Source organism: Onychomys torridus, chromosome 8 (genome assembly GCF_903995425.1).
Source record: "Onychomys torridus chromosome 8, mOncTor1.1, whole genome shotgun sequence".
Lineage (NCBI taxonomy): Eukaryota > Metazoa > Chordata > Mammalia > Rodentia > Cricetidae > Onychomys > Onychomys torridus.
The window spans coordinates 40262712-40286525 of NC_050450.1; the positions used below are offsets into that span (position 1 = coordinate 40262712).

Genomic DNA, 23814 nt, shown 5'->3' on the forward strand with positions numbered 1-23814 from the left:
GAGTAGAAGAACTTGTCTAACTAGACTGAAGACAGTTTTGAAGTTGTAATTAAGACATTGCTGAAGTGATGAAAGGGTAGAAAAATGAGCCAGTGAAACTGATGAAGAGAGAACAGGCCCATTCGTGCTCAGAAACTTAGCCATGGATAATCCAGATCACTGGGAAGATGCCACACCCTTAAAAGTGGGATTGGATTATGGTAAAAAGACAGAGGAACTGGGCTCTTTCCTCCTTAGAAACACCAAGTACGTATCAAGAATTGTGAATGGAGAAACCTGAAAACTGTAAAATGAAAATCTAGATGGTGTGTGTGTGTGTGTGTGTGTGTGTGTGTGTGTGTGTGTGTGAGAGAGAGAGAGAGAGAGAGAGAGAGAGAGAGAGAGAGAGAGAGAGAGAAAGGGGGGGGAGGGAGAGGGAGAAAGTCAGTGTGTGTGAGAGTATGCATTTGTGTGTGTGTGTGTGTGTGTGTGTGTGTAGGTCAGAGCGAGAACTTTCAAGAGTGCCCTTCCATGATGGGCTCCAGGTCAAACTCAAGCAGTCAGTCAGGCTTGCTGAGGGAGTGACTTTACCTGCTGAGTCATTTAACTGGTCTTAAAATACATTCAATGCTTTGAGGTAGATCCATATTTCTTAAAAGGGAGGAAATGATGGGCAAATTGAACTGTTAAAATTTCTAGTCATCTACTGGTGGTGGTGGAGCACACCTTTAATCCCAGCACTCAGGAGGCAGAAGCAGGCAGATCTCGGGGGTTCAAGGCCAGTCTGGCCTATGAAGCAAGTTCCAGGACATTGAGGGCTACACAGAGAAAACCTATCTTGAAAAACAAATTTTAAAAAACAGAAAAACAACAACAACAGAAAACCCAGAACCAACCAACAAACCAACCAAACAAAAAAGTGTCTCAAAACAAAAACAAAAACAAAAAACAACCAAACAAAAAATTGTTATGGTTATCTCTGGGCCCAGCTGTTAGAAACACTGGTTGGGGTTCAATTCCCTGCGTCTGAATGGTAGCTCTCAAATGTCTCCCTCCAGTCCCGGAGGATCCAGCCTTCACTCCTGGCCTGTTCAGCACTGCAGGAAAGTGGTTCACAGGCCAACAAGGCTGACCAAACACATCTACACTTAAAAAGATCTCCAAAAACTTTAAGTAGATGGTTCTTCTTCATTGCAGATCCATAGAAAGAATGGAAAAGTCACTACTTGAAACTTAGAGTTAACACATTAATCTCTAGAGTACAGTGAACTCCTCAAATCTCTAACAAAACAGCAGAAAGGGGGAGTTGATCAGCTGGGCACGGTGACCATCAGAGTACTCAATGGCAAAAGCAGGCAGATTTCCAAGTTCCAGGCCAGCCTGGACTACACAGCAAGTTCAGTTAAGGGCTACAATAGGAGACCCTTTCTTTAAAAAACAAAAACACCTCAGATAATAGAAGAAGATGAATGGCTAAATACCAAGAAAGGACTTTATTAGAAAGCAGAAAAGTAGATATGAAAATCGCGGATTCCACTTTTCATTCGCACCCACTTGGCAAGGACTAGTCATTGGCACACAGTGCCAGTGAAGGATTTCACAGAGCAGCTGGAAACAGTGCGCTGCTGGTGGGAGTGGCGTGTGGAAACCAACCTGGCATCGAATGCTGAAGCCCGGTCTACCTTAAAAAAAGCCTTGCACACCGGCTTCCAAAGAGTATGATGATGTTCCCAGCAGCGTTTATTACAGCAACATTTGTAAATGTTGCAACAGCCCATCAACAAATATATTAATGAATGGTTATTTCTACACCGTGAAAATCAACTGCAATGACAGCTATTCACATGCATAGAGCTTATATTTTTCATAAAAATGTAGTTATGAGAAAGGGGAGCTATGTCAAAGTTGAGGATAGCAGAGTAGCTCATCAAAAATGTATTATACTTGCAAAGAAATGGGCTTGTATAAATCAGTGTAAAATATTTAATCTAGGGGATCCAGGCAGTGGTGGCACACATCTTTAATCCCAGCACTTAAGAGGCAGAGGCAGAAAGATGTCTGTGAGTTCGAGGGGCTACACAGAGATACACTATCTCAAAAAAAAAAAAAAAATCTAGTGAGCTGGAGTGGTGGAGTGATGGCTCAGCGGGTGACACCTGCTTTTTCAAAGGACCAGGTTTGATTCCTAGTGCCCACATGCGCTCGCTCTCGCTCTCTCTCTCTCTCTCTCTCCTCTGTGTGTGTCTTCTCTCTCTGTTTCTCTCTGTCTCTGTATTTGTCTGTCTCTCTGTCTCTTTGTCTCTCTGTCTCTCTCTCTGTCTCTCTCTCTCTCTCTCTCTCTCTCTCACACACACACACACACACACACACACACACACACACTATTTTATTAAAAAGAAAAAGTATTCCTTGAAAGCCCTGGGGGACCCAGCACCCTCTTCGGACCTCCACAGGTAGCAGGCGTGCACGTGGTGCACAGACACACATTCAAGGAAACACTCATATACATAAAAATGTAACGATATGCTCTGGGGCAGCAACATGGGATTTGCCACCAACCCTGACAACCTTAGTTCAATCTCTGGGACCCATATAGGAGGAAAGAACTGACTCTGAGTTGTCCTGTGACCTTCATATGTGGACTGTGGAATGTGCACACACACACAATAAGTAAAATGCAATAAAGGTTTTAAAGTAAAAATAAATAAAAAACAAAAGCAAGTCATATTACGATGTCATGTGTCTAAGTTAAATGCATTTTAACTAAATTTTATTGAACCAGGGTCTCACTGTGAAGCCCTGACTGGCTGGAACTGGGACTGGGCAGCATCCCTGTGTTTGGGTCTAAGACTACCTGTATATGCATGTGCCTGCGAAAACTTACATAGGTTGTGTTGTTTGGCATCTTTGTTGTCATCTTATTTTTAATTGTGTGTATCTGTGTATGTGCATAGGGAAGCTCAGGGTAGACAGAAGAGGGCATTAGGTCACCTGGAACCGCTGTTACAAGTGGTTGTGAGGCACCCAGTGTGGGGCTTCCAGCTGAAACCAGGTCCTCTGCAAGAAGAGCAGTGCTTTTAAGCACCAAGCTGCTGTGTGTAGCTTTTTTGTTTTTGTTTTTTTCAAGACAGAGTTTCTCTGTGTAGACCTGGCTGTCCTGGAACTCGCTCTTTAGACCAGCCTGGCATTTTAATAATGGTATAATGTGGTACATTTGCAACTCTCTCTCTCTCTCTCTCTCTCTCTCTCTCTCTCTCTCTCTCTCTCTGTGTGTGTGTGTGTGTGTGTGTGTGTGTGTGTGTGTGTGTGTGTATGACAGAGAGAGAGAGAGTGATGGAATATGACAGGATTGTTTGTGTCCAGTTTTAATTTATGCATCCAATCATCCAAGATTTTAAAAACTTTTTACTATGGGTACTATGGGTACATGCTGAAGAAAATAGAATCTCATAATGACCCATCCCAAGTACTTACCACAAAGCTTTTAAGAATGTTTTACTTACATCTGTTCATTACATGTAATAATGGATTTCACTGAAACATCTTCATATGTATACATAATGTGTTTCTATCATAGTCACCCCTGTTATCCATGCCTGATAATTGCCTCCCTCTTGCCCACTAGCCCCCTTCTATTTCCATGTCTTTGTGTGTGCATGTGTGATCTGGTAAATTCTGTTAGGGTTGTTGATAGGAAGGAGAACGTGCACCTTACTAGTGGACACACCACTGAGGAAATGTTTCTTTCCCCATCCACCATTACCGGCATATAACATCTTCAGGAATCGGAAATGGTAGGGCCCTGTGAACCTTCCCCCTCCCGTGACGGGTGTGGACAGGTCCCGTCCTGTGCAGCAGCCCTTGTGCAGACAGTCACACCTACTGTGAGCTCAAGAGTGCAGCAGCATGGCCGGCTGCAAAGCGCTTCCTTCCACTGTTTCCACCCTCCTTCCACAGTGTCTCCTTAGCTTTCGAAGGGGTGACATTGGTGTCCCCTGTAGGGCTCACCACTCAATATCCCTTTATTCTCCATGCTTTGGACCAGTTGTGAGCCTCTGCAGACACTGCTGACTACAGGGACAGAAAAAAGCTTCTCTGCACAAAGCTGACAGGAGCATTATCGTGCAGGCATAAACATAGCTATGTAGAAGGCATATCATGTCCACTTAGAAAAAACAACTATCGGCACTTCCCCACTGGAGCCTGAGACCTCCCCAGCTATGGGATTTGGGCTGGATTTACAACACCAGGTGTGAATTAGTCCTGTGGAGTGGGCCTCAAGTCCGGTCAGAAAGCACTTGATTATCCCGGAACAGACTTAGCGCTATTGCGCCCGTGAGCTCACCTTGCCTGGCTGCGTAGTAGCTTTGCACGCAGGGCCCACAGCTGATTAGGCCGTTGGTGACAGTCCTCCCCAGCAGTGTGCATAGCACCTTCTGGCACCCGAGCCAGCAAAGAGGAAGCTTCCGGCCCACTCTAGTTGAATTTCTCTTAAGTTCTGTGACCAAAGCATGTAGAGTCTTATCATCTAGTTCTGATGGTCAGCCAACAGCAGTAGCAAATTTCTGTATTGCTTTGGGGGATCTCAGGGGCCCTACCTCAGGGAGGTAGCCCACTCCTTCACCATGTTGCTTTAACGATTTTCCACACACGGTCAGTTTTTGTCTCCTTTATTCTCTCAGGCATTTCCTTCTCTCTGTATTATTTTGAGGCACATCCTAGGTATCATATAGTTCTTCACTAACTTTGTTTTGTTTTGTTTTTCGAGACAGGGTTTCTCTGTAGCTTTGCACATTTTTCCTGGAACTCACTCTGTAGCCCAGGCTGGCCTTGAACTCACAGAGATCCACCTGGCTCTGCCTCCCAAGTGCTGGGATTACAGGCGTGCGCCACCACCGCCCAGCTTCACTAAATATTTTGAAATGTATCTCTAAAAGTTAAGTGTGTCTTTAAAAACATGTAATTGCTTATCCCAACAACAAATTGTTTTAAACCATCAAAACTCTAGTCAGCGTTTAAGTTTCCAAGTTTCTCATGTGTCATGTTTGACATCTGTTGGAATGAGTGAGGTTCCGTTGAACATATCTGAGGCTGAAGATGTCACTGTAAGCACAAAGTAGCTGGTTCATCCCATGGGGTAGGTTGTGATTCCACACTTCACAAAACAGCTCTTTCCACAGATGCCTGCTTTGTACATCTTGATGGGATGCATGTCAGATACCGTGGTTTGGTTTTCCTGCTTGGGTCTTGTAAAAAGGCCCCTTTAATAGACTGTCTCATTCCCATCTCTTCAAATGTCTCCGTAGTTACTTATCAAGTGGACAAACGATACTTGTTTACTAATGATTTATGCTAAACAAATACTGATTGCACAGGCTTGCCCTTCTTGCTTTTCCACAAAACTAAGGGTGTGGGCTGAGAAGACTGAGGTGCTGAGCAAATGAGATAACGCACTGAGAGTGAATTGCAGCCCGTGAGTGCTGCGCAGAGGTGTTTTAACAGAACAGGCAGCCTCATCTCTCAACCGTTTAAATTTGGTAACTGTGAGGAGGCTCCTCTCTGTTTACCCATCAGGGGGCTGGTCAGGTTCTCACCTACCATCTGGGCTGTTGTAATGGGGCATCCTCTGCCAGGCCATGATACAATCTTGCTAATTTGATCCCACTGTAAGCACTGTGATGTTTAGTGGCAGTTTGATTTTTTTTTCTCTTGTTTGAAAAAACAGAAATGAACAGGAAGAGACAAGGCCACTACAGGTACAGCTAGAAGCGGTGTCCACAGCAACGTCATTCTATCCACAGCAAGGCGCCTGGAGTCTCAGCTGAATTCTTGGTCACATGCCATTCTTTACATATTCCACTGCTAAGTATAATAAAATGAAAGCAATCTAAAAACATGGGAAATACATGGTTTGAGGCTGTGGATGTGGCTCAGTTGGTAGAGTGCTTGACTAGCGTGCATGAAACCCTGGGATTGACTTGCAGCACCCAATAAACTGGGCATGGTGACCACACCTGTAATCCCAGCACTGGGCAGGAGAATCAAAGTCACCCTTCGGTACTTAGTTCTAGGCCAGACTGTGCTATTTGAAAGAAAGTGGGGGGAGGGAGAGGGGGAGAGGAGAGAGGAGGAGGAGGAGGAGCAGAGGAGAGGAGAGGAGAGAGGGGAGGAGGGAGAGGGGAGGGAAGGAAGGAAGTGGGGAAGGAGGGAGCGAATGAAGGAAAGCTGGCCATTGTTTGATTATGGTTGGAATGTGAGATGTGTGGTGCTCCCCAGTGAGTCTAGCTTTCTGAGAATGACCGGTCCTTATAAGAGCTCATTGTTTGACTTCCATGTTTTAGAAACATACTATGTTCAGAAACAGAACTGGCCATAGTTGGCTAAAGCCTCCTCTCCCATAGTTCCTGGCAAAGCTAGACATCTGTAGATGGAGTGGAGCAACCAGGCAGACCCTCCCCCTGGGCCACAGTGGCCAACCAGCCTGGCATGGAGGCAGTGGCAGGAAGAGTGGGCAGCTGTGCCCAGCAGGCAAGCTACTTCTTCTCTGCCAGCCCAGGGAAGTCACTTGATGAGATGTCACTTTGATGACATGCACTCGGTTCACACGGTCAAAATATGCTGCCCAGGTGCATTGCTTCCTCTTGTGGTAGGCGTTGTGGGTGTCATCTTCTGGTATTTGGGTGAGGCGAAGCTTCAACAACCTTGCTCGAAGTCTTGATGACTCTGAGCACCTGGTGGCGACAGGGCATCATGTAATGTAAGGTACAGGACTCCTGCAGCAGGTAGAATTGCTGGCATGCTGTAGCTGAAGCCCAACCTAACCCTTTACCTCGTAACTTTGACTGTCTATAGACAGGATATGGATGGGGGTGTGAGGTGCAGCATAGCTGTGTAGATGACACCGCCTGTTCTCAGTGTCATGTATACACCAAGAAAACACATTACAACTGTATCATCAGCAAGGGAGGCCGGTAGTGATTTTAGCCCTCTGCTGCGTTGTAACTCCAACACTTGTGTCTTTCTTGTGTGAAGCTTTGGGAATGGGAAAGTCAGAGTTGATGGTATCCTTTGAACCTGACAACACTGATGTTGCTTTTCCCTTGACAGCTCATGGAGCTTTTCTTTGGTCAACTATAATTCACTGGTTTGGGGAATAAACTCTGCCTGATAGGAGGAGAAACAGTCCCTATTTGAAATTTAGCACTGACTGAGATTGTGTCAACTAAATGTCACAGAGACGACAGTGAGCCACCGCTTCATTCAGCAAACCGGTGAATTGTGCCCAAGTTGCTGGTGTCCCTCTGCTAATTAGATTTTCTATAGTTAAGGATCAAAGTTTCCTCAACTTTTTTTTCTTATAACATGTAACAAAGGGCAGGGATTCAGTAAAGTGTGTATGTAGGCGGAGTTTTTTGTCTCGATTGTTGGTCGGCTCTGTCCCACCAGCCACTCCCAAATAATCACATGGAGACTTATTAATTAGGAAAGCTCAGCGAATAGCTTGGGCTTGTTTTTAGCTAGCTCTGATAACCTAAATTAACCTATTTCTGTTAACCTATGTGCTGCCCGGTGGCTCATTTACCTCATCTCTATACTTTCCATGCTGGTGCTTCCGAGTCCAGCTGGCAGCTCCTGAGACTCCGCCCTTCTTCTTCCCAGCATCCTTTTAGTCTAGCTTTCTCGTCCAGTCTCTACCTGCCCACCTGTAGACCAGTCAGCTCTTTATTAACCAATGAGAGTAATACATATTACAGTGTGCAAAGACTGTTCCACGGCAGTTGTGTCTATAAATACTTATAAGGAGGCAGGGAGTAGGAAGAGAAAGGTATGAAAGAGCCATGAGATTCTGGGGGCTGTGGGTGCTGAAAGGCTCCAGAAGGAGTCAGCTGAGCTGAAGCTTGGGCAGCAGGTGGATTTAACACAGGCAATGAGTTATTGTAGGCTGGATGCTTATGTGTGGGGATGTTGGGCTAAGCATGTACCTGCCTGATCCAACTGAACCCTCCTGGCAACTCATTGAGATGTGTGTTATCATTTACCATTATCCCAGGTTAGAGCTGGGGAGATTTGTGTCAGACAAGTGGTTTTTTTCTCAGAGACACACAGTTGGTGAAAGACACAGGCAGGATTCAGTCCGGTCTGACATGAAAGGTGGCTTTGAAACACTGGGCTACCCTGTTCTTTGTTTTAGGAATGAATTCAGTGGTTCACTTCAGTGAGAAAACATGGCTGTGCTGTGAAAGCTTTGCTTATCAAGAGGCTAGGTGGCAGAGAGCAGTGGGCTCTTCTGTGAGTCGGGGGGATCACAGAGAACTTTGGGCGCTGTGTTAAGGAAGTGAGAGAATCTTAGAAGACAACGGAAGCATTAGATGCCTATTAATGAAGTGGAAGGACCAGATATGTGCATTAGGAAGACACCTTGGTGTGAAGGGCAGGATAGGAAGCATGAAAACCATTAGCTGCTCCACTCTACAACTTTAAAACTAGAATTTGGACAGGTGTTGTGGCCTATTCCTGCAATCCCAGCACTCAGGAGGATTGTCATGAGTTCAAGGCCAGCCTGAGTTACATAACTAGAGAATTCTAGAGAAGCCTGGATTAGTGAGACCATGTCTCAAAAACAAACAGAAGGAATGGGAATTTGTTCTAGAGAAACTTTTGCACATGGATGTTCAGGTGCTTCATGAGTAGATTTATTTATGTGGTATTCCTTAGGGCTCACTCACCAATCCTTGCAAGGAGTACGGGGAACATGCATGCAAGTATCACAACTAAAACCCTTTATGTGCGTGACTGTCTTCTTCTGTTCCTCATGAATGGCACTGTTATTACATGCCAAATAAGTGCATGTTCCTAGTTCCACGGAGACAGAAAGCAACAAAATTGGACTGTGCAAAGCTCTCACAGACTGCTGCTTCTCACCTGTGTTCTGGATGCGCATGCGACACCCTTGCCCTTTGTGCTGCTCACATTCCTGGGCTGTGTGTGTCCCTCTGAGGTAACGTGTGACACCATGGCATGGTGTCACAAAGGGGATTGCTCATGAAGAGACAGACATTCTAATATTTGTGTGGTGAGTGTGTCCCCATGACTTCCCACCCCAAGTGTAGACCGTAACACACATTGGACTTCCTGAAACCTCATAACCCAGCCTGGTGTCCTAGCAACAGATCTGACATGCCCTTCATGTAAATTAATACCTATGGGGATGTGGGCAGAGTTGAACACCGCTCATCCAAAAATGCAAAATTGGGGCATTTGTGGGTTTTAGACGGGGATGATGGACCTGAAAAGTCTATACAAATTTTGAAAACCTCTGCGGTCTGAAGTAGGTTTCATCCATATGGGAGAAGGGCTGTCTGACCTGCCCTTTACAGCTGCCCCTTCCCCAGTGTTTTATTTGCTGCCTAAAACTAAAATAGCTGGATATTATGGAGCTATTAATTTAAGTATAGAAGTGCTAGATTGAAATTTTATATTTTATCCTTTTGTTGTTGTTGTCTTGATGGAGGGAGTTGTTGGTTTTGTTTTGTTTTGTTTGAGACAGGGTTTCTCTATGTATCCCTGGCTGTCCTGGATCTCACTCTGTAGACCAGGCTGGCCTCAAACTCAGAGACTTGCCTGGCTCTGCCTCCTCAGGGCTGAGATTAAAGGCATGCACCACCACTGCCTGGCAAAATTTTATGTTTTAGAGACATATATTAAATATTTACAAGTGAGATTCCAATGCATGGGATTTACTTCAGAATATCCCAGGATGAGTGTCACGGAGGATGCAGAAAGTAATAATGGCTTTGAGTTTGATGACTGTGGAGCCAGATAATAGGGCCTTGCCTGGGGAAATGGAGTCATTATACTCTTCACAATATTACAGAAATTAGTGAGTAATTATGACCTTTATAGGTGTTTGAAATTATACATGTTACATTTGTTTAATTATATATGCATATATGCATATTATACATGTTTGAAAATACACATAATTTTTCAATGGTCACTCTTTAGGTAGAGGGCAGGATTAGTTGTGCTTGGATCTCACAGCAGTGCTGTGAGAAAAAGAACTACTGGCGATTGTTTCCAGAGACTCGTGTGCCCAGTAACACCTCATCTTCATGTGTGGCATTCTCTTCGCCCATCAGCCATCTCAGTCAAGCCTGGACTAACCTAAGCTGACTGAGTGGTGTCTAGTTATATGTGCATTTCTCCTCACCTCCCACCTGTCTGCTCAGAGCTCTTTAACTTTGGGTTCCTCTTGTTCTTTACGGGGCTTTCTACCTAATCAGCGCTCATCCTATGACCCTATCTGAATAGTATAGTGTCTGGAGGATTAGAAAATGATATATTAAAGATAAGACAGGGGGCTGGAGAGATGGCTCAGAGGTTAAGAGCACTGACTGCTCTTCCAGAGGTCCTGAGTTCAACTCCCAGCAACCACATGGTGGGTCACAACCATCTGTAATGAGATCCGGTGCCTTCTTCTGGCCTGCAGACATACATGCAGGCAGAACACTGTATACATAATAAATAAATGAATCTTTAAAAAAAATTCAAAAAGACATAAGACAGGATATCAAAGAATATAAGCTAATATTCTCAAAATGGTGATTATCTGGTGCTAGGTTCAGTGTCCAAAATCTCTGAGCTCATTCCAACACCAACAGCACTCCTCTCTGAAATCAGGGGATCACAGCATGTTTTGTTTTGTTTTTTTAATTCCTGCAAAATAGAAATAATCTAAAGACAATGTCTTAGTTAGGGTTTCTATTGCTGTGATAAACACTATGACCAAAAATAATGTGGGAAAAAGGTTAATTTCATCCTACAACTTGTCCATCTTCCAGGAAACTCAGGCCAGGAACTCAAGGCAGAAACATGGAAGCAGGAACTGATGCAGAGGTCATGGAAGAGTGCTGCTTAGTGGCTTACTCCTCACACCTTGCTTAGCCTACCCTTTTATACCCCAGGACCACCAAGCCCAGGAGTTCCTCCACCCACAATGGGCTGGGCCCTCCCACATTAATTACTGTTGTTCAAATCTTAGATGGTCTTATAATAAAAAACCCACAGCCAGATACTAGGGTGAAAACTGAAAGATCAGAGAAACAGAGCAAGCCACAACCAGCCTCACCTCGACAACTCCTCAGCTGATCTTATTTCCTCAGACTGAAAGCCTCTGAGTCCTCACTGGAAAGGGTCATAGCTGAACTGCTTTACTTCCTGTTTCCTCACGCCTTATATATCTTTCTCCGCCCTGCCATCACTTCCAGGAATTAAAGGCATGTGTGCTTCCCAGTACTGGGATTAAAGGTGTGTGCCACCACTGCCTGTCTCTGTTTCCAGCATAGCCTTGAACTCACAGAGATCCATCTGGATCTCTGCCTCCTGAATGATAGGATTAAGGGTCTGTGCCACCACTGTCTGGCCTCTGTGTCTAATCTAGTGGCTGGCTCTATCCTCTGATCCTCAGGCAAGTTTATTACGGTACACAATATATCACTACATTTCCCTTTTTTGTCTAAAATAATAAAAGAAGGTTACAACTAATATAAGAAAAACTATATGTAATAAGTACAATAAGTATATACAATGTATACAATCAAGAGTTACATTAACAATGTGCAGTTCATAAACATTTGACAAATTCAGAGTAAATACTCCATTATTTATCCTATTTTGGTGAGTCCAAATTGTTGTACCTAATTTATTTTCTATCCTAACTTGTATTATCAACCAAAAACTATCTTTTGATGTCTTCCGATTTTATACTTTACACATCTTTAGTGAATTTCTTTTCTGAATTTGTTAACAAGGAAAACTATAACCATCTAATCTTCAACACCCTCAGAGACCCGAGAAGGAAACAATATTACCTAAATAACCAGGAAGTGCAAACAAGCAACTTACAAAACATTATGAGAAATGACAGAAACAGCTGGCTGCCTAGACAGTCACCCAAGGTTCCTCTGCAATGTTTGGGGCATCCATCTTTGGCCTACAGGCCTAGTATATCTGAGAGACTCATCTGTGAAGAAGGATTTTCTAAAAGGCCTTCCTACCTTGTCTTGGCAAAGTTAGGCAGTCCTTTCCTTTGTGTCCTGCTTGTCCACTTGAGAGCATACTGTCAGCAGTCCATTTTCTTGCCCAGTGGATAACTTGCCACAAGAAAGTAAACTCCATATGGAGTTTTTCCGATGCTTCATCTTCTTTGGAGTATATTGGTGCTACCAGGAGCAGACATGTCTCATTGTCATTTAAAAAAAAGAAGAATTTATGTTATTAAAACATCTTAAATGCCATATTCTGAAGTGTTTGAAGATGACTTGTTTATCTAAAATATATTTGTTTGACCTTGAAAACGTACCTAATATGACTACAAGTTTGATTGTAATGACTATTAATTTGCATTTCTTATATCCTGTTTAGTTGGTAATAATAACTTTCAAGGACTAGCAATTTGCATTACATTGTTAAATGAACTGTATAGGTACAATACCTTGAACAAGATTAGAAATATATGTACAGTATTTTCTAACAAAGTCAATCTCAAATTTGTATCAATATACATAATTTGTATACAATATACAAAAATCCAATCCAATGTAAATTATTTAAAACTAGTAGTAGCCTTTTAGAGGTAGTTTCAATAATCTACCTTTTTATGTTATATCTATGTCCTCTTTTTTTTCTCTTCAGAGTAGATTCAATAATCTACCCTTTTATTCTATCATTTCTGTATTTTTTAGAGTAGATTCAATAATCTACCTCTTATCTATATCCTTGGGAGATTTCCATACCTTAGCCTTACTTTGTTCATTAAACTAGTTAATTTAAAAAAGGCACCACAGGCTTGCCTACAGGCCACTCTGATATGGGCATTTTCTTGATTGAAATTCCTTTTTCCAAATTACTCTAGTTTGTGTCAAGTTGACATAAACTAGCTAGTAGCATAGATAGGCATGGGGGCAAAGACCTGTCATCCCAACACTGGGGAGGCAGAGGCAGGAGGACCAGAAGTTCAAGGCCTCACAGTAAGTTCGAGGCCAGGCTGGGCTACATGAGGCCCTGTATCCAAAATCCAAAGAGGGGTGGGATAATGTGGTCTTGGGTGGAGGAAAAAGGAGCGAGAGGTGATTCAGTTATTCCTACAGTTCTTTGTCCTCTTTTATCATAAAGTTGTAGAAGAAAATACTATAGCTAATGTCATAGCATTATCTTAAACATGATCCAAAGTCCTTAAGTGTACGGGGACTTTACGTGAGGTCATGCCAGGTCTCCTCCACAGTACAGGACCACAGCCAACCCCAACCTTGGGGCCTTTCTTACAGGCTGTGGGGGATCAAGTGATTGCTTACTAGAACGGCAAATTTTGAGAATTATGATCTCTAGTTTGGGCTTCCAAATAGTGTTTTGGAGGTAATTTATCTTTCGAGCAAGCTGTTGAAACAACCAAATGAATCACTGTGGGGAGTGAGTGACACTGTCTGCCCTGCCTGGTCCCAGGCTGAAACTGAGCTGGTAGTAAGGAAGTAGAGGAGGAAATATAGCTGACTCATCAAGACCTCAGAAGCCTGGTATGTGGAGCTAGGAGTCCCTGGCTGTCGGCAAGGCAACAGCACAAAACTTTCTCATCCAAGGGCTTGACCCAAGGGAGGGGACCTGCTGGTGCTGGGTGGACACGCATCTGTGCACTCTGAGGAGCTCATGGAACTGTAGGGACATCAGGTGTCCTCTCTGGTGTTCAGTTCTCCCGGATATTGGTTTAAAGATTCTGTGTGGGACTTCTCAATGTGAGTGCAGGTGCCCATGTAGTCTAGAAGGAGGCGTTGATTCCCTGGAGCTGGAGTCAGGCTGCTGTCATCTGCCTGATGTGGGTGCTAGGAACAAAACTCAGGTCCTCTGCAAGGAGGGGACAAAGCTATGGATAAATGGCACTTGTAATACTAGCACTGGATATGCTGAGAACTGGGATCCTGAGTTCCAGGCCAGCCAGGGCCACAGAGTAAAATCTTATCTCAAAAAGCCAAAACAAATCAATACAAATATCAAATAACTAACAGCAGATTTCTTTATGCCTAGATATTTCATTTCCTCCACATACAGTTACTTTAAGAGGGCTTAAATGTGTCTGTACAGTCAATAAGAATTTCTGCTGGATCTCCATCCTGACCAGTTTTAAAAGCTCACCAGATGGCTGAAGCCTGTTCTTTGGTGTCCTTGGGTGGAAACCACTCTTATTTGTTTCTGTCACAAGATTTTAGCAAGGAGCAAACATGGTGGCTTGGGGCCAGGTCTCCACACGTGGCAAAGCCACTTGGAGCTGCTGCTCAGTAGATGTGGTTCCCGTGTTGCCTGTGTCCACACAAGAGAGTGCAGCAGTGGTAGGGGGGCCATGTTTCTCCACCATCTTCAAGACAACGTGAGGCAGTGCTGGCCCTGAGTCCTTTGCATCAGCCCAGGGTATCTTGAGCAAGGAGCCAATGAGGAGAAGCCTTCACCTGTAGCGTCCTGAGTATGGAACCTACCTCAGCCAAGTAGAAGGACAGAGCCAACTCCTGAAAGCTGTCCTTTGACCTCCACGTGCACCGTCCGCACGCACATACACACACATGCACACATGCGCACACATGCACATGAACACACATCTACATACAAATGCACACATGATAATAATGATAAGTTAGAAAAAATGTAACTAAAAAAAAAAGAGGGAGCCAGGCAGTGGTGGCGCACGCCTTTAATCCCAGCACTCGGGAGGCAGAGGCAAGCGGATCTCTTGTGAGTTCAAGGCCAACCTGGTCTACAGAGTGAGTTCCAGGACAGGCTCTAAAGCTACACAGAGAAACCCTGTCTGGAAAAACGGGGGTGGGGGGGGGGGGGGGGAGAGAGATTGATTCCCATGTGGGTCTCATATGGGTCACTCAGATGGCTGCTCCTGGCAGCATTGGTTTGGGAAGAGAAATTGGAGGCACTAGGGTACCCATGACTAGGGAAGCAGAGATGACAAATATCACGGGTATATACTACAGAGGGCTGTTCAGCAGTTGGGATGATATATGAAATGTACAAAGAGAAACATGGACAGGCCTAGAAAACATATTGAGGGGGTGGGGAAAAAAAGAAGACAGAATGAGATGTGTAACTTAGTATTGTTTATATAAATGAAAATACATGCCAACCATAGTGCACACCTGACATGGACACATACAAGCCAGGAAACATCAAGTATATTAGAATGATTACTTGAAAGAGAAGGCCAGAGAAAAGAATGGGGCAAATACATGCATATGCACATACTACTACATACATACACAGATTCATGCATACACACATACTAGTATGTGTGTATGCATGCAGACATAATAATACACAAAATGAGAGGAGCCTTGCATGGACTGATTACAGTATAATGTGCTATGAACTGATAAAATGTGATGAATGCTCTCTGTCTGAGGTTTAATGAGTTAGAAAAACATTACATTTCAAAAGGAAATAAAATTAAGTGCCCAGACCACTCCCTTTGAGGCTTCCTCTCCTGGATGGTTCCTCCTGCCTCTGTTGGTGTCATCATACTGTTCTGACACTCTCACTGAGAGAAATTTTTGTTTTGTTTTGTTTTTCCAGACAGGGTTTCTCTGTGCTGCCCTGGCTGTCCTGGATCTCACTCTGTAGACCAGGCTGGCCTCGAACTCACAGAGATCCACCTGCCTCTGCCTCCCGAGTGCTGGGATTCAAGGCATGCGCCACCACTGCAGGCTTCATTGAGAGAATTTTAGCTTCTGTGGGAGTGTTTTGGTACTTGCCTGCCCTTGTCAGGTGTGAGGCATATGGTGCTATTCTGCTCTATCAAATTTCTGCTTAGAAATTGGGCTGCAGAGATGTCTCAGTGGTTAAGAGCATGTACTGTTCTTGCAGAGGACCTGAGCTGAGCAGTTCACAGCAGCCTGGAACTCTAGCTTCAGATGATCTGATGCCTTCTTCTGGACTCTGCGGGACCTACATTCACACATGCACAGCCTGCCCCCCCACATTCACATAATTAAAAATGCACCTTTTTAATGCATGGAAATTTATTTTTTAAATTACATAACTTATTTATGTGTATAGGTATTTTGTCTACATGTATGTCTGTGCACCACATGCATGCCTAGTGCCTGCAGAGGCCAGATGAATCCCTGGGACTAAAATTATAGACAGTTGTGAGCTGCCATGTAGTGCTCGAAATCTGACCCAGGTCCTCTGGCAGAGCAGCCAGTTGTCTTAACTATTAAGCTATCTCTCAGCTCCTAGGAAATTACTTTCTATTAGCTTCCTGACACCCAGAAGAAGATTGTAAGTACTTATTCTTGTATTTATCCCAAATACAAAAGCTATGCTAACAATTAATGAGGCCTGAAAAAATTAGTAAGGGAAAGGGAAAAAAAATGCTCAGTTATATTTGGCTTGGTTTTCTAGAAATTCTATGTCCATATTTTGTGTCTAACGTCCCTGGACGTTAGGGCATGTTGTCTCAACTTCTGAGACAGTGCTATAGCATACAAGACCAATAATACAGCAATAACAAGTGGAAGACCTATAATCCAAAAGTGCATACCATTTAAAAACAATATTTGAGGGCAGGAGAGATGCTCAGAGGCTAAAAGCACTTGTTGTTCTTGTGGAGAACCTGGGTTCGGTTCTCAGCACCCACACTGGATAGCTTGCAACCTCCTGTAACATTAGTTCTCAAGGATATGATGGTCTCTTCTGGTTTCTGGGCACACACACTCATGCACAAGCACACACATATAATTTAGATTTGAATTTATTTATTATGTATACAGTATTCTGCCTGCATGTGTCCCTGCAGGCCAAAAGAGGGCGCCAGATCTCATTACAAGTTGTTGTGAGCCACCATGTGGTTGCTGGGAATTGAACTCAGGACCTCTGGAAGAGCAGTCGGTGCCCTTAACCACTGAGCCATCTCTCCAGCCCATAATTTAAAGCAATATTTAAGTAATACAACTTCAAGTTTTATGGTTAACTAGCAGGTCTAGTTTAAGGTACAAAAGACCTGATATGCACCATCACAACCTATGTTCAATAGTTGCCCAGTGTCAGGAAGACACATGCATCTAACGGCTGCAGTCCATTGGGAACCTGCCGTCCTGTGGTGTCTAACATGAAGTGGGGAATACCCTTGTTCCTCTTGGAGATGGGGACACGGTACCAAGTTTCAGCTCAGTCAGCCCCTCAGTTGTCCAGGGTGCAGTGTGCACAGCTGTGGGATATGCCTGACTTCCTCTTCTCTCCTCCTCCAGGGTTCTTCTGTTTACAACATCTTTCCTGGTTGGTGCAAGAGAGGCAACCTCAACTGGCCATCCTGACCTCCCACTTGGTCATCCCCCACGTTCTGCTGGGGTCTTGCTACTTACTCTAAAGGTAGAGTTTGACCCATCCCACTGGACAGGGCTTGGGACTTTTACCCGCTAGAGCACAGCAAGACTGACACTAAGCTCTGAGATGTGGTCACAGAGAATGATACAGCCTCTGGCTTATTGGCTGGAATACTTTGATCCCCATAAAATATATCAAAACGAAACAAAAAGTCTGACTCTCTTGAATCCACCCTGCTGTCAGAAAACTAAGCCATAAGGAATGGCCGTGTCAGGGCTCTGGCTGCAGCCTTGTTCGGGGGTCATCAAACCTTCAGGTGTCATTAGATCTCAGCTGTGACATCATTGAAGACTCCAAATCTTCCCAGAGGAGGCCCCAAATAAGCATGGAACAGAGAGAAGCCACCCCCACAGTGCCGCCTTTCAATTCCCACCCATAGGCTCCAGTGTGTGCGATAAACTGGTGGTTACGTTATAGTGCTAGACTGGAGTAGTCTGTTAACTAGCCGGCCAAGCAAAAGACCTTTCAGTCCTACCAGAGAGTGGACGATAAGAAAGAGTGACTAGCCAAGCACGGTGGCTCATACCTGGGATCCCAGGACTCAGGAGGCTGGGGCAAGTTTACTCATGAGTTTGAGGCCAGCTTGGGCTAGAGTAAGACAGTTTCAAAAAGGAAAACAAACAAACAAAAAATAGTATTATAAGCAAAGGCAAGGGTGGAGGATGCTGTTACAAATTGAAACTTTAAAAATTATAAACTAGAGCTGGAGAGATGGCTCAGAGATGGTGAGAGATTAAGAGCACTGACTGCTCTTCCAGAGGTCCTGAGTTCAATTCCTAGCAACCACATGGTGGCTCACAACCACCTGTAATGACATCTGGCACCCTCTTTTGTATACATAATAAATAAATAAATCTTTAAAACAAAAATATAAACTAGTTGGGCAGTGGTGGTGAAAGCCTTTAATCCCAGTACTTGGGAGGCAGAGTGAGTTCCAGTCCAGCCTGGTCTATAGAGCGAGTTCCAGGACAGCCAGGGCTGCCCCCAAAAATTACAAATTAAAAGTAACTAAAACCATAAACAAAGACTGGATCCTGCTCTCTGCTCGGCCTAGCGATGAGCTCCATCCACAAATGCAAGAGGTGTTAGTGTGCTTTCATTTTAGTTAGTTAGTGTTCCGGTGTGAGATCAGGGGTCTCTCCATTGAGTAAGTTCCTGGGCTTGGCAGCAAGTGTCCCCAAGCTAAGCCATCTTGTGGGCCTGTTCTTTTTTTATTTTTGTTTTTGTTTTATTTGTGTTTGTTTGAGACAAGGTCTCAAGTAGCCCACCCTGGTCTGGGATTTGTTGTGTATAGCAGAGGATGAATGGCCTTGAACTCCCTAATCCTCCTGCTTCTACCTACAAAGTGCTACAGTTACAAGTTACAGATTTCCCCCACTCCAGCTGCTCAAATGGCATTGCTTTGCTCTGAGTCAGACCAAACTATTGCAGGAAGTCAGCGAAGAACAAGAAACACCAGATGAGTTTGACCTCTGACCCTAGATGACACTAATACATCATTGTTTTTTCAACCTCAATACAGTAATTGTTGAGAAAAGTCAGTGTTTCCTGCAGGTACATATAAAGTGTGTAAAGGTGACAAGGACTCTGTTTGCTCTAAAATGGATATGTGGGGACGGTTAGTATGGATGGGATGAGACTGACATATGTTGGTAGTCACTGAAACCAGACAGTAGCTAATGGAGTTGAGCTCATTGTCATCTGTACTTCTGGACACACTTGAAACTTCTCATAAGAGAAACGTTAACAAGAAAGAGTGAGAGGACTCACACTTTGCTGCCCAGTTCTTCCAGACCTGGGTTTGTGCTAACTGGTGCCAGGCTTGGATAGATCTGAGCATGCCCTTTCTGGGTACCTGAGTCTTCTGGAGCCCCCTCCCCAACTATGGCGGGTTTCTCACATGGAAGCAGACTAGTAGAGAATAACTTGTTCTTGGGTAGTGCTCTGACACTCCTCAACTTAGCATCATTTTTTTGGTGACTAGGAATCTCCTGAGGACAGAACTGTCTTCCGTGACAGTTTGAGTGCAAAGGACACAGGGGACATCAGCAAATTCTTGCATTTGACTAAGAAATCCAAACTGAGCCTGGTGGCTCAAGCCTGTAAATCTCAGGCCTGGGGTGGTAGAGGCAGGAGGATCAGGAATTCAAGGCCAGCCTTAGCTACAGGAGATGCTTTCAGGAAGGGGGTAGCTGTCAGTTCAGGATTAATCCCCCAGTTTCTTTTGAATGTTAAGTAGTGTTTAGTTTTTAGTCTTGAAATACATCTGTCAGCAGAAAGATAGACAGATGGGCTGCGTGTTGCTATGCAGAAGCCACACGTTTGAAGGTTCTTTTGCTGGTGGATCCTCTCTCCCCTAAAGAAAGCTATTAACTCATGCTGCAGCCTGCAGTTCTTGCTCGGTTTTGGCTATGTCACCAAGCCCAAAATAGAAAGTTCTTTTACTGCAGAGCATAGCAGCAGGTTTAAATTTATCAATTCAAGAACAAAGGGCAGCATTCTACTGGCTTTCCTAGGATAGGGAGTAGGGGGAGAGAATACCTGTTTCATTAGGAGTGATCTGACACTGGCAGGGCTGGGACCAGGAGACAGTCTTCCACTGTGGTAAGCTGGGCACGTTTCCCACCCTGGCTCCCTCACAGCCTCCTTCCAACTCCATCACCCCTTTCAGCACATGGGAAAGCAGCTGAGCCATTGGGAAATGCGGCCCAGAAATCACTGCTGTTATCAGACTGGAGACAATCCTTAGAACCGAAAACCTCTTCTCAGCTTTAAGAGGACTCAGGACATGGCCACAGAGCCAAGAGAGGTCACCTTTTGTCCGTGAAATGGTCGAAATGGCTGAAATGATCCTGTCATTAGGAAGAGTGTGGGAAGGTGCACATCCTGTTCCTGGAGGAGGAGCAACAGCTCTCTCCGTCTGGAGAGTGGCCTGGCAGCGTGGCTCTCAGGCCATACAAGTATGAACACTGGGAATGAGTATCCAGAGGGTCTGGGCTGTGGCTGGTGCAAGTGAAGGAGATGTTGATGACGCCACAGATGTGCTGTGTGGAAGAGGAAAGCCTTGGAAATGGTGTTTGCCAGCCGTGGGAGAGTGACATTTTTGCTTTGGATGTCTCTGTATCCATCAACGTGAATAACCCACAGCAATGTGCAGTGATATAGTTGGATGTTAGTCAGTTAATATTAAACACAGAAAAAGTCCTAAACAATGACATACAACATGATACCCTATTTGTAAAAAAAAAATTATACTTTAGGAATACATATAAAAACAATGAAACAACATAAAAAGAAAAGCAAGGAAATGAACATAGATCAATATGGTGCTCTTGGGTGGGGGAGGAGAGGGAGATGACAGGCTGTGTTTAAATACTGGTTACTGATTACATTATTAAATTAATAAATTTGTTGCCTAAATCCATAAGATCGGACCATCCACTGGTCAACTATGAGAATGTATGTCATGAGCCCGGAATTATGATACAATTCTGCATACGTAATATTAGCAAAACAATAACAGAGTAGAGATGGCCACTCCTAGGTATCTGTCTTGAAGAAATAGAGCCAGGGACACAAGCTTATGAGCAAGGACATTTACCACAGCACTGTATACAGAAATGAAAACAGGAAGCAATTTAAGGGCCAAGATCATGCATTATGAATTGTATGAATATCAACATATTAGAAAACCAGATAGTAGCCAAGTGGTGGTGGCAGCAGTGGCGCACGCCTTTAATCCCAGCACTCAGGAGGCAGAGCCAGATGAATCTGTGTGAGTTCAAGGCCAGCCTGGTCTACAGAGCGAGATCCAGGACAGGCACCAAAACTATACGGAGAAACCCTGTCTCGAAAAACAAAACAAAACAAAGAAAAGAAAAGAAAGAAAAATGTGATTGTCACATAGTAACTAAGTACATGAGGCAGTGCTCATGATCCATAAATGAATAAAGCAGGTTACACAGTACAAACCCAGCTTTCAATTTCCTCTGAGTATATAGACACACACAAGCACACACACACAAGCGCACACACACACACAAGCTGGGAAGGTGGACATAGTGGCTCATACCTGTCATCCCAGCATTTGAGAGGCTGAGATGGGACAATTACTGGTTTGAGGCCAGCCTGGTCTATAGAGAGAGACCCCACCTTAAAACAAACAAAACCCAAAAAAACCAGAAAGACACAACTGTATGTGGATATGTGTGGTATGAATGTGTGTGATGTGTATGTTGTGGTTTTTTGAGACTCTGTCTCAGAATAATGTTAAGAACAGCTCATATAGATGACGTGCCAGCCACAGGCTAAAAGCTTCACATGGGCTTTATTTTTATTTTTATTTTTTATGATATATATACATATGTATATGTATACATGTATATATATGTATATGTGTGTGTGTGTGTGTGTGTGTGTGTGTGTGTGTGTGTTTCTGTGTGTGGGTATGTGCAGGTGCCCTCAGTGTCCAGATCTTTAGGAGCTGGAGTTACAGGCAATTGTGAGCTGTCTGATGTGGGTTCTGGAAATTAAATTTGGGTCTTCTGAAAAAGTAGTGCATGCTTTTAACCACCAAACCACCTCTCCAGCTTAGGCTATTTGTTTATTCATCTGTTTGTTTAGGACAAACTCTCACTACTTAACTTTGGCTGTCCTGGGACTCACTGTGTAGACCAGGCTGGCCTCGAACTCACAGAGACCAGCTTGCCTCTGCCTCCCCAGTGGTTGAATTAAAGGCAAGCATCATTAAGCCCAGTCAGGCCATTTATTTAAAGAGTAAACTAACCCTATGAGGATGGTGCTGCAGAGAAAGTGCTGAGGTTTGGGAATTAAATAAGCTGCAGAGCTGGGTAGTGGTAGCAATTACCTTTAATCCCAGCACTCAGGAGGCAGAGCCAGGCGATCTCTGTGAGTTCGAGGCCAGCCTGGTCTACAGAGCGAGATCCAAGATATGCACCAATATTACACAGAGAAACTCTGTCTGTCTTGTAAAAAAACAAAAAACAAAACAAAACACACACACACACATACACAAAAAACACAGAGATCATTAAAAAAAAAAAAAAGATGCCTTCACCATGGCTTCAGGGGCTGTTCAGAGTATGGGTCTGCTAGGAGTCAGTCTGTGGTAGAGTGTGGTCTCTGTGAAAACAGCTGAGAACTGAGCATCCTTATGGGGAACCTGAAGCCCACACAGAAATCCCTGGGGTGTCTGAGCCAGAGTACATAGGAGGGAGCTAACTAGCAAACACCGGGAAAACAGACATGAGGGGTCAGGACCCCCATCCCTCTGGGAGGTTCTGATGAACCCTTGATGAAAGGGATAACTCAGTAATCATCGGGCTAAGATGTTTTATTCATGCCTTGACCAGCTCTGACTCCCACCAACAGTTGAAGGATTGGCTTCCAGAGTCTTCAGTAGAGAGGAGGAGGGTGGTGCCACCATGAGACAGAGTCAAGGGCATAGCTGCGGTCTTTTCTCATCTCTCATGCTTTAAATATAAGCTCTGATGCGATCAAAGCCCCAGAGATAAAATGCCTTTCTCAAACTAAGCAGGCAGGATCTGGTGTCCAATCTGGACAAGACAGTGGAAAACAGACTCAAGGGGGAAAAATCTCTTGGCCTCGCACTTGCACAGAGGGGTTGAAGAATTTGACACCTTGACATTGTAAACAAATGTAGACATGGTTTCCTGTGTTCTCTCCAAGCACTGAGAATAGACTAGATATGATTGAAAAGGAATGGTTTTCAACAGTTCTTTTCAGCTAGAGAATTCCGGGCCCTCCTTCAAGATGGAGCTCATGCATCAGCTTCTGCAGGAAGACTTTCCCAATGTCACCAAGCAGTGTCCTCTCTTTTGGGGACATGATTAATAAATGATCTGTCTGCTTGTTGGAATGCCTGCCTCCCTGCTGGGACCCAAGCTCAGTGGACTGTGTAGTAGTTCCGTGTCTTAGCACTGTGCTCAGTGGACTGTGTGGTAATTCCATGTCTTAGCACTGTGCTCAGTGGACTGTGTGGTAGTTCCATGTATTAGTACTGTGCTCATTGGACTGTGTGGTAGTTCCATGTCTTAGCACTGTGTTCAGTGGGCTGTGTAGTAGTTCCATGTCTTAGCACTATGATAAAATATCTGATAGAAACAGTCCAAGGGAGCAAAGATTCATCTGGGCTCATGGGTTCAGAGGGGTACATCTCTAAGGTAGGGAAGGCAGGAGCAGCTGAAACCAAGGTCTGGGCTGTTACTGCCTAAGGCCTGCCCCTTGTGAGCTATACTAGCCTGGCTCACCTTCTAAGGGCCCTAAAGTCTCCCAGAATAGTGCCAAGAGCTAGGGAAGAAGCACTGAGATTGGCTGGGCATGGTGGCACATGCCTACAATCCCAGCACTTTGGGAAACAAC

At 44.3% G+C, this 23814-nt stretch overlaps 1 protein-coding gene across 5 annotated transcripts in view; it reads left to right on the forward strand.

The window, feature by feature from the left end:
* The window catches only part of Cdkl3 (cyclin dependent kinase like 3), an 86633-nt gene extending 66373 nt beyond the window's left edge, over nt 1-20260 (forward strand). For 3 of the 5 annotated variants that reach the window (XM_036194489.1, XM_036194488.1, XM_036194492.1), the window contains one exon: nt 17277-17335. Coding sequence is in view for 1 of the 5 variants with exons in the window: in XM_036194490.1 (XP_036050383.1) it covers nt 17277-17342 (66 nt within the window). In the remaining 4 variants the exon portion in view is untranslated. Of the gene's footprint in view, nt 1-17276; nt 17989-20083 lie in introns of those variants that run through there. The other 2 variants (XR_004945587.1, XM_036194490.1) reach the window with 2 other exon arrangements.
* Nucleotides 20261-23814: the final 3554 nt, after the last annotated feature.